Genomic DNA, 18,030 nt, shown 5'->3' on the forward strand with positions numbered 1-18,030 from the left:
GAAATGCTTTTGGGGCTACTGGTAATAGGGAGAATTTTTCCAGGATTACTGGTGCTTAATTAAGATTCTTAAAAAGCCTGAGCGTCTCTCAAGAAACTAGGCAACAGATGTTTTTGAGAATTGAGAATTGAGTATAGTGATCTCCTCAATCGTCCATCCCAGTTCGCACATAAATGGAGAGTGTAAGACACTTGTGTGTCAGAGAAAGGACCCTCAACTTCCCGTTGCCCTGAAGCTCTTAGCACCTGAGCCACAGGGTAGATCATGAAAAGAGCAGTGGGGTCTAGAACCAGAAGTCCTGGTCCTGGGGGTCTGAACCCTGAAGAGAGCATTTACAAGCCCAAGATTTTGGTCAGATGACTTCATATCTCTGAGCCCCCTCATCACTGAAGTAGTAAATGACTTTCTTTCTCACAGATTGTTCTAAGTGTAATGACATGTTAATACCTAGCATTTATTAGACCTGGACCATGAACTGGGCAGTCAGCCCAAGTGTGGCGGCCCTTGGTGTTGGGACACTGCCCAGTGGAGCAGGCTTATTCTCTTGAGGATCACGGTCGCAGGCACTCCTTTGATGAACAGATGGATTCTGTAGTGCGTCAAAGAGGACAGTGCACAAACATCTGCATTCATTCTGAAGTGAGTGAAAAGACTGACTTTATCCAAACGGCCTCTGCTTCCTTTCCGTGGAAGGTACATCTCTGAATAAATACAGGGTATAGGGTTCTATCTTAAAATACTACAATTCTGGTTTTTTTTTTTTTTAAATCTCAAAACTTCAGGCTAGCTAGATATCCCCCAACTACCTACGTCTAATATGGTACTTCCTTCTCCCTCAGAGAGCATGACTGGGGCTCCGTGTTATGTCCCCAGACTTCACATCAGTCGGCCAGGCCCACGCATGGTCTCCTCACTGGAATATTAGAGAATATGTTTTTGGCGTTATTGGGAGTATGGAGTGCCAGACTCACTGCAAATGACAAACACGGTCTGAATCTGCGCTCCACTTATAATAGAGCCTTCATAATTACACGCACACAGAAGATGTTCGATAGATAGGTTTTGGAACAACAGGATCAGCCATAAATTTCACTTGGAAAAGCAGCAGGACAGTATACGAGCAAGGATAAAACTGCCAGAAGTCCACCACTCACACCAAAAAGCACTTTAAAAGCAAGATGTTTTCAAAGTCAGTGTGACTTTTTTTATCCCCCATCTTTTCTTCCTGGTCCACTTGACTGTTAAGAACGTGGTATCTCTGCTACACCCCCCCCCAATTCAAATCTTAAAGCAAGCTGTTCTAGTTCTCACTAGGAAAGTATTTTCATTGACTACAGGGATGAATGTGAGGTGGGTTTAAAGGAGCCAGTGCTTGTTAGGCAGCCCATAAGCCTTGGTCTGCGGCGTCCTGCATGCCTCGGGGCCCCCAGGGGCTTGGCAGCCACATACAGGGTGGGGCCTACCTGGCCTTGGCCTTGAGGCACCTCTACACTTCGGCTTTGATCTTTTTATAAATGAAGCTTCAGTAAAAAGGATACTCTTGCTTTGAAAATACCTGATTTTAAAAGTACGATTTTCTGAAAAAGGAGGAATCTGTTACCATTAGGTACTTGGCAATCATCTGACCTCTCCTCTTAGTCCGTAGTCAGTCTCTACTCTGCTCCTCCTGTCTGCCGTGTGAGGTAAATAAATTGTATCCCAAATACCTGCAGCTGTAAAACCTAACTTGTGCGTCTCCCACGTCCTTTTCTCTTCACAGTACAAACCAGCATTTGAGTGTTGGGAGCTAGTAGGTCCTTGAGGAAAACAATTTCCCAGGTAGACCATCCATCAGGGTCACAAAAGCAGCAGTATCGTCAAGGCCTCTGCCTCCAGGGTCTGGCCTGAGTGCAGAGCAATTACTGAGGTGGAGGGTGACCTGAAGGCCAAGCATCTTGTGTCTCCCCCCCGCCGCCCCCCCCCATCCTAACGGGGAGGCAGTCAGTAGGGAATTTCAGGAGGCCTCCTTGTCTCAAACATGCAGCTTACGTTAAATGGGGTCCAGTGCATCCTGTTTTACCCTGGGTAGCTCTGGCTTCCTGTTGTGGCCCCCAGACTTCCCTGAAGTTCTGTTGACAGAACACAGGAAGACCATTGTGAAAAATGCCCAGGGTTGATAGTTTTTAGCTGCCACTGGAATTCTCAAGTAGCCCATCTGTTAAAATATTGAGCACCTAGTGAAGCAAAGCTTTTTAAACTACAGGTTGCAATTCATTAGTGGATTGTAGAATCAGTTTAGAGGGTCATGAATAGCAGTTTCGTAAAAGAAAATAGAATAGAAAATACCACGGTGCATTCCAAAGGTAGGACTGATACCATTACTTGTAATCTTTGGTTCAATGTGTATGTCTCTCTGTGCACATGTGTGTGTACTTGCTGAATGTAAAATGTGTTTCTTACTGTAGGTCAGAATTTAAACAAACCGTTACGGGCTCTAAAACCAGGACGAGAGTGGGGGGAGCGAACGGGCAGGGTGCAGACTTCAAAGAGGTACTCACTCTCAGGTACTTACCTCCACCTGTGCGCCCCCAGGCTCTTTCCTCACCTCACCCTGATCGCAATTCTAATGAGCATTTTGGGGACCTCAAAATTTGATCCATGAACTCTACCGAAGTGTTTCATCAATTTGGGAAGATAGTGGTTCTCCTGAAACCCTAGTGTTACAGCAGCCTCAGTTAAGATGGGACTGAAAACCCACCTAGAGGACTTCTGGGAAGACAGCAGAGTACGAGGCCCCCAAACTCACCTTTTCCCATAGACACAACTAGTAACAGCCACATCAGTGCCTCCAACCCAGAAAACCACCCAAAGATGGGCAAAACAGACTTTCCAGTTAACTCTCGAGAGAAGGATGTATCAAAAAGGTGGGAGGGGTGGAGGCATGGTCAGGAACCGAACTCTGGAGAGACTAACCACAAACAAACAGGAGGGACACCGCAAGCACCTGAGAACAGACTGGGGGACCTGCGATGGAAAATGGCTTTGAAAACCAGTGGGTCTCGAGTTTGCGGGTTTTTAATAACCAGCTAGGCTTAACTCCAGCTACTTTAAAAATCAGTGGCTCAGCTCCTGGAGAGCTGAGGGGGATAGGAAATAGTCCTCAACAAGCCTGTCGAGATACAGCATAAAGGCAGCAGTTTGAAAAGCCCCTGGGGTGTGTGTGCAGATTGGTTTACTCATCTCAGAATGGGTGCTGGAGAGACAGGGATCTTTAGGAGACTTCTCCAAGAACAACAGCCGGCTGGTGCCATTGTCTCCACTCCCACCTGGACCACCTGCAGGAAACCGGGTGAACACTCTCTCCACCACCCTTGCTAACACCACACACCCTGCCCCCATGTTCTCCTGTGGACTTGCCCCATCCAGACCACCTCAGTTGACAGGACTCCCTCCAAAGCGGATCTTGCCGGGCCTCCTAGAAGCAGCCCTGGCAGGGACTGTTGCCTCTGCAAAGTGACTCCTGCCCCACAGAGAGGGGAAGATAATCCAAACCCCAGTACACTCAGTCGAAGCAGCCAAACCTTACAACCAGCGGTGCAGGGTGAGTGCCCTACGGATCAATGCATCTGCAGCGCTGGCAGCATCTGGCCTGACTGCCAGCCCTGCCCACCAACAAAAGCTTCTCTGGACAACATGGGGAGAGCACCCTGCAGCTGAGTGTGACAGCAGCCCTTGCAAACGGGCTGAGGGCAGGCATCTGGTCTTCTGCCAGCACCATCCCAACTGCAAACCCATGACCACCCCAGATGGACTCAGCATGGGGACCAAATCCACCCACAACAGGCATAGTGGACCACAGCCGCCAACTGGACTAAAGGCAAATGAGGCTCAGCCACAAGAGTAGGGTACATGCAGTCCACACAAAAGACACCCCTGAAGCTCCTGGCTGAGGTGAACAGGGGACCACGGAACCTCTTCTTCATAAGGTTACATAAGGAGACATAACTGACTTTCCTATTAATCAGAAACAAATGCAGAGTTAGACAAAATAAGGAGACAGAAGAATATGTCCCAAATGAAAGGGCAAAACCACAGCCAAAGAGCTAAATGAAACAGTTAAGCAATATGTCTGATGAAGAATTCAAAATAATGGTCATAAAGATACTTACTGGATTTGAGAAGAGTGGAGGACCTCAGACCTTCAACAAAGATAGAATATGAAAAAGAACCAGAGATGAACTCAATAACAAAAATACACCAGAGGGAATCAGTAGATTAGAAGAGGCAAAGAATGATCAGCTGGCTGGAAGACAGTACTGGAAAGCAACCAGGCTGAACATCGAAAAAATGAGAACAGGTTAAGGGAACTCAGTGACATAATCGAGTGTAATAACTTCGCATTATAGGGATGCCAGGAGGAGAGAGAAAAGGGGGCAGAAAATTGATTTTAAGAAATAGTAGTTGAAAACTTCCCGAATCTGGGGAAGGAAACAGATGTCCAGATCCAGAAGACAGAGAGAGCCCCCAGCAAAATCAGTCCTAAGGAGGTCCACACCAAGACATGTAATAATTGGCAAAAAATAGTGACAAAGAATTTTTAAAGCAGCAAGAGCGAACAGTTGTTAATATATAAGGAAAACCCCATAAGGCTGTATCAGCTGATTTTTCAACAGAAACATTGCAGGGGCCAGACGGGAGTGGCATGATACATTCAAAGCGCTGAAAGGAAACAAAACAAAACTTGCAACCAAGAATACCCTACCCAGCAAGGCTATTATTCAGAATAGCAGGAGAGATAAAGTACTTCCCAGACAAACAGAAGTTAAAGGAGTTTATCACCACTAAACCAGCCTTATAAGAAACACTAAAGGGAATTCTTTGAGTGAAAAGGAAACACCATAATCAGGAGTAAGAAAATTATGAAAGGAAAAAATTTCACAGGTAAATACAAACATAAAAGTAGATCAATCACTTATAAAATCAGTACTGAAGTTAAAGCACAAAAGCAGTAAAATCAATTTTATCTGTAAAAATCAAATGGTTCACAAAATAAGATGTAATGTATGATATCATATACATAAAACATGGGGTTGGGGGGGCGAGTCAAAATTTAGTGCTTTTAGAATGATTTCAAACTTAAGTGACTGTCAATATAGACTGCTCTGTGCATGGGACGTTATGTATCAAACTAATGGTAACCACAAATCAAAAACCTGTAATAGATATGTAAAAATAAGGGGAAAGGAATCGAGGCACATCACTAGAGAAGGCTATCAAACCACAAAGGAAGAGATTAAGAGAAGAAAGGAACAGAGAAGAACTAAAACAACTGTAAAACAAGTAACAAAATGGCAATAAGTATTTATTTGAGAGAATGAGAGCAGGCACAAGTGGTTGTGGGGCAGAGGGAGAAGCAGACTCCCTGCTGAGCAAGCGAGCCCGACATGGGGCTCGATCCCAGCACCCTGGGATCACGACCTCAGCCAAAGGCACATACTTAACCAACTGAGCCACCCAGGCACCCCAATAATTACTTTGAATGTAAATGGACTAAATGCTCCAATCAAAAGACATGGGGTAACTTAATATAAAAAAGAAAGACCCATTTATATGCTACCTACAAGAGACTTATTTCAGACCTAGACACATACAGAGTGAAAGTGAAAGGATAGAAAAACATTTACCATGCAAATGGAAGTGAAAAGAAAGCTAGTGTAGCAATATTTATATTGGAACAAATAGACTTTAAAATCAACAGTGTAACAAGATACAAAGAAGAGCACTACATATGATAAAAGGAACAATCCAGTAAGAGTATATAACAATTGCAAATATTTATGCACCCAACATGGGAGCACCTGGGTATATAAAGCAATATTAACAGACATAAAGGAAGAAATTGGCAGTAATACGAAAATAGTAGGGGACTTGAACACCCTACTTATGTTGATGCATAGATTATCTAGACAGAAAACCAACAAGGAAACAGTGGTTTTGAATGACACATTGAGTCAGATGGACCTAACAGATACATTCAGAACATTCCACCCAAAAACAGAATACACATTCAAGTGCACAGAACATCGGAACATTCTGCAGAACAGATCACATGTTAGGCCACAAAAGAAGTCTCAACAAATTCACAAACAGGTTGAAATGATATCAGGCATCTTTTCCAACCACAAAGGTATCAAACTGGAAATCAACCACAAGAAAAAATCCGGAAAGAACACAGATACATGAAAGCTAAATAACATGCTATTAAACAACAAATGAGTCAAGAAATCAAAGAGGAAATCAGCAAATACATAGAGACAAATGAAAATGAAAACACAATGGTCCAAAATCTTTGGGATGCAGCAAAAGCTGTTCTAAGAGGGGAGTTTATAGCAACACAGGCCTACCTCAAGAAGTAGGAAAAATCTCCAACAACCTAACCTTATATCTAAAGGAGCCAGACAAAGAAGAAGAAAGCCCAGTAGAGGAAACAAAGGTTAGAGCAGAAATAAATGAAATAGAGACTAAAAAAATGGAACAGATAGAATCAGGAGCTGGTTCTTTGAAAAGATCAAGAAAATTGATAAATCTTTCTCCATACTCATCAAAAAGAGAGGACTCAAATCAGAAATGAAAGAGAAAGAACTGATACCACAGAAATACAAAGGATAAAAGATTATGAAAAATTATATGCCAACAAATTGGACAACCTAGAAACCCAACCTTCCAAGACTGAATCAGAAAGAAATAGAAAATTTGAATAGACCACTTACTAGCAATGAAATTGGAAGGCAGTTTTGCTCACCACTATACCATCAACAATGCTACTAGTAATGACATTGAATCAGTAATTTAAAAAAACAAAACAAACTCTCAACAAGGGGCACCTGGGTGGGTCAGTCTGTTAAGCATCTGACTCTTGATTTCGGCTCAGGTCATGATCTCAGGGTTGTGATATCCAGCCCCGCATGGGCCTCCATGCTGAGCGTGGAGCCTGCTTAAGATTCTCTCTTTCCCTTCCTCCCTGACTTGCACATGCACAGGTGCTCTGTCTCTTAAAAAAAGTAAAAAATTAAATTAAAAAAAAAAACAAAAAACAACTCTCAACCAAGAAAAGTCCAGGGCCAGATGGCTTCACAGGTGAATTCTACCAGTTCAAGAGGAGGGGTGCCTGGGTGGCTCAGTTGGTTAAGCATCCAACTCTTGATTTTGCCTCAGGTCATGATCTCGGGGTGGTGGGATGGAGCCCCAAGTCAGGCTCTATGCTCAGAGGGGAGTCTGCTGCTTTCCCTTTGCCCCTCCCCCTGCTCATGCTCTCTTTCTAAAATAAATAAATCTTTAAAAAAATATTAAAAGTAGAATTACCATGTGATCCAGTAATTTCACCACTGGGTATTTACCCAAAGAAAATGAAAACACTAATTTGAATAGATATTTGCACTCCTATGCTCATTGCAGTATTATTTACAATAGCCAAGATACGCACGCAACCCATGTCCACTGACGGATAAAGAAGATGTGCTATGTATGTACACAATGTGGTCTTAGCCATAAAAAAAGAATAAAATATTGCCATTTGCAGCAACATGAATGGACCTAAAGGCTATAATGCTAAGTGAAATAAATCACTCAGAGAAAGACAAATAGCATATGATTTCACTCATATGTGGAATTTAAGAAACAAAACGAACAGGGAGAGACTTAAATACAGAGAAAGGGGAGGAGGGTGGGAAGATGGGTGAAAGAGATAAAGGGGATAAACAGTACACTTGAGTGCTTAGAAGTGTATGGAATCATTGAATCATTGTACTGTACACCGGGAACTATGATTGAACCCTAGAGAACCCGCCACCTAGAGCGCTGGGGCACAGCGACTCCCGAATTCCAGTAAACATCTAAGTCCTCCTGTAAGTCCTGAAGGCTTTTTCTTTCCTGTTAATAACCTTTCCATATCCAAACATTTTCAGGAATTTCATTCTCCAAGCTGTTCTTGGATTGTAAGGATTTCACAGATAACACTGGCAGACTTAATGCTCAAAAGAATCCAGGTGTACTTGCTAAGGAGCGATAGACACTGGCAAGCCATACTTCACCTGCAAGGTCACTTCAGGGATCTTTCCAGTATAAGGAGAATGTGGAAGTATAATCTAGACTCACAGTTTCTATGAACTGTTAAAGGGAAGGAAAGCCATATATCTAAAATTTATACTAAAACAGCCTTAAGAATTTTTTGTTTTGGGGTGCCTGGGTGGCACAGCGGTTAAGCGTCTGCCTTCGGCTCAGGGCGTGATCCCGGCGTTATGGGATCAAGCCCCACATCAGGCTCCTCCGCTATGAGCCTGCTTCTTCCTCTCCCACTGCCCTGCTTGTGTTCCCTCTCTCGCTGGCTGTCTCTATCTCTGTCGAATGAATAAATAAATAAAACCTTTAAAAAAAAAAAAAGAATTTTTTGTTTTAACCGATTTTTACACTTTAGGTTTAGCAGGATATGCTTTATGAAGAAGTATTTCCCTTTTCCATTTTATCTGCAATGACTAATAAAATGGGACCCTGGTTAGTATACTTAGGAGTAACACTGGGCTAACATTCTCCATGTTGCGATGAAATAATACCCTACAGTGCTTAGCATGTTGCTGACACACAGGCAGATAGGGGCTGAGGCCTCACGTTATTATCCGGAAGGGAGGACTGAGGCCATTTGACAATGCCTCTGCTTTGCCAAGTGCAAAATACTTCACATGTTGATTTGTGTCTGATTAAAAGGATGGGGCCATTAGTAAGTCTGGTTGAGGCGGCTCCCATTCTTATCCATCAGTCTTAGTGTCTGGAGTTATGCCTGACATCATACATTTAGTAGTATCAGCTTGGAATTAGAGTGAGTTTGGTAGAAAACTGGAATCTTGGAAGGAATCTGGTTTTCTCTGCCAATAATGGCCAATCCAGTAGTAATGTCCCAGTGCCCTGGCCTTTTCTCCTTGTTCCTTTCCCCTCGAGTGTACAGCACGCACACAGAGGTTTTATGAGAGAATTTCATTTACCCGGAAGTGTCCATATCCAGATTCTTAGAGTGGGCACCATCCCTACTCCTCCTTCCTAATCACATCCATCCACCCCCTGATTTCTCCTTACTGCCTTTTTATTGAAAGGCTGAGAGTACTTAATGGGGAGATGTCAAAATTCTAAATTAAAGTATTTCATTAGAAATGTTTACTGAAATAATAGACTGGGAAGAAAGCCTTTAGTTACAAGATAATGGTCTTTCAGAGAGTACAGCCTGCCATTTCTTTGTACCTTCCAAACCTGACGTGGGTTTACAATTTTTATCTTTTTCTGTCAGCCTGGAATAACAGGATTATCTGGGGGTTTTCTCCTCGGCCATTTCAGCCCATCGTCAGAGCACACATCAAACATGGGATTAGCCAAAATATAGCAAAGGACAGTTAATCATGGGATGTGTGTATGTGTACAAGCACTGATGAAAATGAAGCATTTAGCACAGTTCCTGACCACACAAAGTAAGTCCTCAGGTATCAAGCAATACTAGCAGTTGACCTCAACTAACAGCCATCAAATTAGTAGATGACATCTGCCTAATAATAAGTTACCAGCCTGACAGTTGATTTTAACCAGGGCTGTTGCCCCCTGGAGATTAGAGCCATATCAGTATTTTATAGATCGCCTCAGTCAAAATACTCAGTGAAGCTTGTTTACTTACTTGTACCAAGGTTGGCTGACTGTTCCTAGGATGCATTTACTTCACAAACACCACCAAACCAGTAAGAGGGGAGAACTTAGCAGGAGGTGTACTTCGAGAGTCCCGTGGTCACCAGTGAACTAGGGGGCACACTGACAGAATTCAGTCCACAGCCCTTTGCAACCCTGATCTTAGGAAATTGTTCTCCCTAAACAGAAATGCCATCGTGTGCTTTCTAAACGGGGTACGGATGATCTAACCTCTTCTACACTGATTGCAGCTAGGAACAGACATTAGGCCTAGATTTATTTTACCGCCTGACACAGCCTATTTCTTTTCGTCACGACAATTAATTTCAGTCTCTATGAGTCCATTAATAAGTCTGAGAATTCTTTCTAAAAATAAAAATAGGGACTTAATAACCCTCTATCACCCAATGTCATAATAGTGATTTTTCTGTCCTTAGGATAACTCAACAATGGGACACAGGAGTCGGAGAGTTCAATTACATCAGCACATTACTTTGATTTGGGTTTTTGTTTTTTGGTTTTTTTTTTTAAATGACTGTAAAATATTTCCTTGTGTCACAGGCAAGACTCGGAAGCCTGGCCTTCTCTCTGTCAAGTCGTCAACGGAGTCCAGCTTAAAGTCTTTCAACAGGAATCAGCTGGGCAACTACCCGACCCTGCCTTTAACCAAGTCGGCGGACGCACTGAAGCATGGGGAGGAGGGCCGGCTGGGCAGCGGCCTGCCCCCTCGCGCTTCCAAGTGCTGTGACCAGCCGTGCGGGACTGGTCTGAACAAAAACCGAAGAAGCCTCCCTGTTTCCATCTGTCGGAGCTGTGAGACCCTGGAGGGCCCCCAGACCGTGGAAACTTGGCCCCGATCCCATTCCCTGGATGACCTTCAAGGAGAGCCTGCTGCTGAGAAGGATGTGCCTGGCGAGGTGACAGACCCCTCCCCTCAGACTGTACCGCAAGTGCCACAAAAGACAACCCCCTCCATCACGAAGGTTCAAAGCCCCAGACGAGATCCTGCTGTTGACAATGCACTGCTACTGACCCAAAGCAAGAGATTTTCTGAACCTCAGAAGACGGCTACTAAGAAACTGGACGGCTCAATCGCAGCCTCTTCCCGTGGCACATCCCCTCCTCCGTGTTCGCCCCGAAACTACGATGCCCAGCCCCCTGGAGTCAAACACAGTTTAACAAGGACGCCTCTTGAGGGCCACAGGAAAGGACTCGAGTTTGAAGGAACCTGTCACCCCCCCGGGCACCAAAGAAGGCTTAGAGGCCGAGCAGAGGGGCCCCGAGGCAAGAGTGCAGGCCAAGCACCCCGCCCAGCCTCCGCCTGTCCCTGCCAAGAAAAGCCGAGAGCGCCTGGCCAACGGACTCCACCCTAGCCTTCCTGGCCCCGACGCGCCAAGCCTTCCCGTGAAGAAGGGCAGCCCCAGTGACTGTCACTCACCTCAGGCTTCCAGGCCTCCCTCAGGACAGGAGCCTGGCAGCCCGCCGAGCGCACGGCCACCGCCCTGGCTGTCCGAGCTCCCGGAGAGCACAAGCCTCCAGGAGCACGGCGTGAAGCTGGGCCCGGCTCTGACCAGGAAGGTCTCCTGCGCTCGGGGAATGGATCTGGAAATGCTCACAGAAAACAAGTTACGGGCTGAAGGCATCGATCTCACTGAGGAGCCCTATTCTGATAAGGTACCAAAGTCCTTACGGGCCTCTGCTGCTTTAAGTCAGGCAGCCCCACAGAGCTGGCCTGGCAGCAGGGGCCCCTTTGACACGGGGTGGGGGGGTGGGGGGGGGGGGAGACAGGAGCCCCGAGCTGGGCCCTCTGCTGCCAGGCGCTGGGATGAATGGGAGCCACATCCAGATGAAACCCAAATACAGCCTTGGACTTTTCCTTTCTTTTCTCGTTCTGCCCCCCCCCTTTTATTGCTTATTTTTAATTTAATTTTTAGCAGCCATATTTTACAGGGAGAGCTATCAAGGAGTACTACAACTCGTTCCAGAAGGGGCTGGCTTAGTGGACAGACCTAAATTGCAGTTTCCATGTCTTACTGAACCTGTATGTTTATAGATGTTAACAAATCCCCATTTCATTTCCTATTTGTAAAATGGGATTAATAATAACCTGCATAACTACCTTCTGCAGGTATTATTAGGAGCAAATAAATGTGAACACACTTGGAAAATTACAGAACCCTTTTCAGATGTAATGATATCGTATAGTTATCTATATGAGTAGCGGGGGAATGATTATAATGAGATCTCCCACTGTACCAAAAACACCAAGAAAACTCATTTAAACTCATAATGAAAACTCATTGCTTATTTGAAAGAAAAAAAAAGTAGATCTGCCAATACCAAAATGATTTGGAAGACAAATGATAATAGATGTAGCTGTACATTATTCCCAGAAATGTGTATTCTGTGATGATGCATTCCTGGGAGTCCCTGTTATAAAATTTTTTGACCACAAATGCCTTACAGTACGATCCTCCACCTCTTGCCCCCCCTCTTCAATTTAGTGAATAAACCCCTCAGAATGGAAAGTGGTGAGAACTGTACTCTATAGTAAATGCTGGCCTAGGGTCTGGCAGTATAAAAGGGATCTCGCAGCGTGGACAGACTACCTGTGGGGCACAAGTCCGCCCTTCTCCTGGGCAGTTTAGGACACTGTCTTCAGTAGCACTGTGCAAAATGATCCACTGAAGTGACGTGAGGTCCTTGGCTCAAATAACACAAGATGATTATGTTCTGCTTTACTTACGTTTCAGAACATTTCCCTAGAGCTCATCAGTATCAGAAAGATCAAAATGGAAACATATTCTAAAACATCCATCCTGACTACAGATATACTCATTTCAAAGGAAAACTTTTGGTGATACTTTTCAGTAGCTACCTGTGTCTTATCCTACCTTGTGTTTGCTGTTCTTGAAGAAAAAACTCCTTGCAACCCTTCATGGCACGTTTCTCTTCCCCCCTGCAGCACGGCCGCTGTGGGATTCCTGAAGCCCTGGTGCAGAGATACGCCGAAGACTTAGATCAGCCCGAGAGGGACGTCGCCACCAACATGGACCAGATCCGTGTGAAGCTACTGCGGAAACAGCACCGCATGGCGGTGAGCGGCTGGCACTAGGGGTCTCCCCTGGCTCGGCTTTTGAAGTCCATTTAGTTAGAGTGCCGACTGGTGAGCGTGCTGGCAAGCCCCAAGTAGCGCTGGGCTCAGTGCAGCTATCCAAAGGAGACACCTGGGGGAAAGGAAAACGTATTCAGCCTTCAGAGTTTTAAAAATACAGTTGTGGAAAGAAGGAAAAAGGAGAATGATCCATAATCCTGGCACTATGAAAAAGTTTTTAAAAATCTGTCATTTCTTTGCACATACAATAGTAAATGTACAGTTTTGAAACCTGTTTTCACTTATCAAATCATGAATCTGTTACTAAACATTCTTTTATCAATATGTCAAAATGCTCTAGTAAATGTGCCCTCATTTAGCCAATCCTATATTGTTGAAACATTTAAATTTTTCCCCAACTTACTATTTCAAAGAATTTAGTAAAGAACTCTTGTTAAATATATAATAAATCTTTGTAAACTCCCGAGGTTAAATTTCTGAATATATATTCCTTAAAGGGGGTTTGCTTACACAAGCCTGCCCAAATCTCAAGGATTTGCATACTACGAGTAGATGACCTTCCTCAAAGATGAGCACTTTGTCTTCTCAGAAGTCAAGTGTAAATCTCCATTTTCCTGCCCTAGCCAACACTTGGTATTACTGTATTTTAATTTCTTTAGAACTACATTGGTAAAATATTTAATTTTCTGGTTAATGCAGATTCAAAGTACAGTGGAAAATCTGTTTTATAAAAACTACCCACAGAGTGTAAAAACGCTACCCATTCTGCCGCACTACCGCCCAGGCCTGCCTTTGGAATCACCTAGGGATTTCCTTGAAGAGCAGATCACTAGGAGACAAAATAGCAGAGTATAGAAATGCTTATAGTTTGGAGACTTGGACACATCATTAGGGTTATATCTAATTCCCAGTACTTTCTAGAACCTGAAAAACTTCCTTGAAGATACGTCTCAGCTTTGAGAAGCTGAGAAAGCATTCTTGAGGCTACTCGTGATCTCTGACATCTCATGGCATGAATGCTGTCTAATAGTCTGGCAGTGTATTTGAGTCGTGTTCCTTTTAGGTATATAAGGAGCCCTCCAGCAGCCTATGTCAAGTCTTTATAAAATTGCTTTCTTTCTTTATCCAGATCCCAAGTGGTGGACTCACAGAAATCTGTAGAAAGCCCCTCTCTCCCGGATGCGTTTCGTCTGTGTCAGATTGGCTGGTTTCCATCGGTCTGCCCATGTACACCAGCGCCCTCACTGAAGCCGGGTTCAGCACACTGGGCCAAGTGCCTTCTCTGTCCCACACTTGCCTTCAGGAGGCCGGCATCACAGAGGAGAGACACATAAGCAAGCTTGTGTCTGCAGCCAGACTCTTCAAACTGCCACCAGGTCCTGAGGCCATGTAGCCAGGCCCCTCATAGAGCTCCCTGGACCAGAGCCACCCTTTCACTGTGCTTATGCTAATGCAATTCCTCCTCCTCGGGACACGCAGACCAGATCCAGAAAAAAGGCCTAGTGTATGGCCACGCAGAGCACGAAACTTTGGCACAGGACTGAGGACCCTCTCTTCTCCAGAAAAGCCCCCTCGAGGAAATGGGTGTGGTTCTCTTTGCCCCCCAAAGAAAAGACAAGCACTTATTTTTATTTTCAGAACACAAAAGAACCAGGATGCCAACTTGCCACACGTGTTGTGCCTCCAGTCTGTCTTGGTGTGCTGGGAGAGGGCTGGGAGCAGAGGGAGGGGCAGCCTGTTCCGTTTCTGGTAACGCCCTTGCCCTTCCATCTGTCACCCTGCACGACACCTGAGGGCCAGACGGGCTTTAGCTAGGCCAAAGTAACAGACTCGGGAGTTCATTGTACACTATTGACCATGCCTGTTTGTTCAAAAGTAAGAAAATCTGGCTGCACTAGGGAAAATAAAAATAAATCCTATTCTCCTTTAAGTAAACGAGACATTTTAATAATTGCTTTCCAGCAATGAGCTTTTATTTGCCTTAATATAAGCTTTGAAGCAGTTATCCTAGTGTTCACTACCCTGTAACCATAGTTTCCAATCTTCAGCTTAGACTGCCATCTAACATGTGAGATGTTTTCAGCAAAAAAAAAAAAAAAAAAAAAAAAAACCAAACACAAAAAAATGGGCTTTTCTAATTACCTCCTTCTAACATGGCTTATTTTGTAGGGGTGTTTATCAGGCACAAACTTCACACTGGCTTTCAGTTTTTACACTAACTACAAATCCAGTAAAAAGCTATCTTAAATTCAGAGATCAGGCGTGTATGTGAGTGTGCACGCATGTGCGCGGGTGAGCGCGTGTGTGTATAATAACTACCTTCATTTTAATCCATTTTGTTTACCACGCTGGTCATCGTGCTGCAGTATTGACTTGGACCCCGACCACGTCCATCCCAAAATTCAGTTGTCCGCTAACAGATGAGCTTTGCAAGGTCATTGTAAGGTGGCTGAATGTTTTAGAAAGATGTTTTTAAAAGGGAAGCACTTTATAAGATATTTTAAAAGGTTTTTTTCTTTCCACTTTAAGAGATCGTTTTCCTTCCCTATTGGGATAATTGTTTTAATTCGGATAAAAGTTCATTTTGGAGCCAGACAAACCATGGTAGCCATGTATTAAGCATTTGCATATTTTCAGTTGTTTTCCAAATGACTGTAGCATTTTCCATCCTCTTTTAGTCTGGTGTCTGATTTTTCTAGCACATAGAAATTTAGGCAACTAAATTAAGGTTCCTGTTGCTTACGAAATGAATTTCCTTTACATTCTTAATCATGAGAACTATTTTAAGCACTGAATGTGATCATTTACAATGGAGACACTTTGAACACAAAGCCTTGATCAAAAGCTCTTAAACATTTCATCTTCTCATTAAAACGATTTCCGTCGGGGGAAAAAGAAGTGATCTCATTCCTTACAAAGCCGTCTTCAGCATTTGCTCTCTGTACTTGGGTCCATGTTTCTGAGGATATTCTCAGGTAATATACTTTTTCATGCTTTGGTACACATTTAAAAAATGTCTTCAACGATAATATTCACCTTCTATAAGATGCCATGTGAAGTAGTTGTAGAAATGCAGAATAAAAAGCTAAAGCTGCCAATTCTCTACTGAAATCTTAAGAACAGCCCATTTTGCCATCTTGGGTTGTGCGCACAGCCCCCGTGGAACGTAACTTGGCTGCAGGGCTCTCCTGTGACCACGCCGTGGAAATGTGGCTCTCATGCTGTGATGGACATGGGTGCGAGGACACACACTCTTCATCCTGCTGCCTAGTGCCTTGGCCTGACATTCCGCGATCGTGCTCATTGTTGAAGGTGACCACACACAAGTCACGCAATAGGGAATAAAGGAGGAGGAGAAACCTTCTGTGCTATTTCCCAGTGTTAGTTCATTTGCAGTGTAAGATTTTCATTTCGGTAAAAGTGGCACCAGAAAAGGGAACGTTTCTGAAGTTTGAGTTTTTTTGAGACTGCCAAACCATATTTTTGTCACTCTTTGGAAGTCATTGCCTTTGCATAGAAAAATCAAATTCAGGGACCATGAATGATTTTCAGTGGGAAGATCTTCCTAATCAAAGGAGTCTGATGGGGTTTTTACTTTATTGTGCTTTAAAAAAAAAAACAAAAAACTTTTTTTTATTGTTAGTATTTGTTTGGTCTTCTTTTGCTTTAAACTTTTAATTTGATCCTAGAAAAGCCTGAATGTTTGTGTGTGACATTTGACTAAGGTGGTTTAGGGGCCGCCTGTCAGGAGACAGGTGTTAGGCATCAGCAATATCCAGTTTTAATCAGTTGCACTCGGTACAGAATGTTGAGGAAGGGTGAAAAGTGTAGTCTTTGGAAAGCACAAAAGAAACCCAGAAAGGCAGTTTGGCTCAGGTAGCTACACATCCGTTGTGTGTAATTTTTACTTTAAAGCTGTCTAGAAGAAATGCAGCCAGCCCCAACCACTATTTACATTCCCAGATAACCAAGAAGCAGATAGATTTTCATGGCCTTCCCTTAGCAGCCCTTTTCTCTGTCCTGATCCCTGGTGTGGGTGAAATTGGAAATTACTAGTCTATTGCAAACCAGCTCCTGACATAGCAAAATTTGCTTTCATTACTGCAGCAGAAGAACTCAGTTCACTAAGTCAATGCTGCATGTGTGTACTGTATTATTTTCAGAAAATATAGTGAGTCCGAGTTATCTTGATTTTAAATTGATTGAGAAAACAGTCAAGCAAGTTATATAACAACTAACAACATTGCACTTTCTGTATATGAAATCAATATTTAAATAACTTATTTTTCTCCATTGCTGTTCTTAAACATTGTAAGTAGCTGTAATATACCAGTCCCAATATGTCCTTGCGATTGCTTCAGCCCAGGAAAGCTGTGTATTGTTTTAAAAATTGTAAAAATTATTGTGATGATTCATTTAGCAAAGAGAAAGGTGGACAGAAGGGTTTTCCTATGTATCAAAACTTGTCTATAATTATGTCATCTATGTACCTAGAAAAAAATAAATTTCTTCAGTTGACTATGCCTCTTTTGTTGTTCCTTGGCATTTCAAAGATGAAGGGAGTAGAAATGAGAGGTAATTTACAAAGTATATACAAACATTTGTAGACAAGTTACTTCTGCCACATCACCAAGACTCACTGACATTCTCTTGGCCAATTTATTGTTTTTCCCAAATATTGCATAATCAAATCCTATAACCACAGCATCTTAGACCAGAAGGAATTTTGGAAGTCATCTGTAGTCTAAGCCTATCAATTTTCAAATGAAAAGCCCGAGTCCATGTAAGTGGTTGACTCACCCAGTATTACACAGTTAAACGGCAGAAAACCCAAACCTTTGAGAGAAAGAAATCTAGGCTGGGATATTACAGAAATTGATTGACTCGACGAAAATCATTTTTCAATATTGGTATATCACAACCGATACAAAAACTTTTAATTAGGAGGGGCTGTATAATAAAAATTTTGTGTGGGTAATACCCATACTTGAGATTTAAAAAAAAAAAAAAATGACCCTCTCCCTTCCTCCCAGCCACCTATTTGTCATCACAGGTGAACAGGATCACCTGTGTTAGCACAGCTTTTCAGAACTCCATGTATTTACAAATACAACGGCTTATGCATTTTTCCATACAGGAATGACGGCATATTCTTCACACTTCACCTTGATTTTACATTCAGTGTATCTTGGAGATCTTTCTATGTCACGACTCCT

General features: G+C 43.3%; 1 protein-coding gene across 1 annotated transcript in view; it reads left to right on the forward strand.

The window, feature by feature from the left end:
* SASH1 (SAM and SH3 domain containing 1) overlaps window positions 1-17,337 on the forward strand; it is a 186,977-nt gene extending 169,640 nt beyond the window's left edge. The window contains 4 exon segments of the mRNA XM_045805301.2: window positions 10,261-10,934; window positions 10,936-11,373; window positions 12,665-12,796; window positions 13,944-17,337. Of these exon segments, the coding sequence (XP_045661257.2) occupies window positions 10,261-10,934; window positions 10,936-11,373; window positions 12,665-12,796; window positions 13,944-14,207 (1,508 nt within the window). The 3' untranslated portion in view covers window positions 14,208-17,337.
* The last annotated feature ends 693 nt before the right edge of the window (window positions 17,338-18,030 follow it).

The sequence above is a fragment of the Ursus americanus genome, chromosome 11, assembly GCF_024610735.1.
Source record: "Ursus americanus isolate L20-20 chromosome 11, mUrsAme1.1.p, whole genome shotgun sequence".
Lineage (NCBI taxonomy): Eukaryota > Metazoa > Chordata > Mammalia > Carnivora > Ursidae > Ursus > Ursus americanus.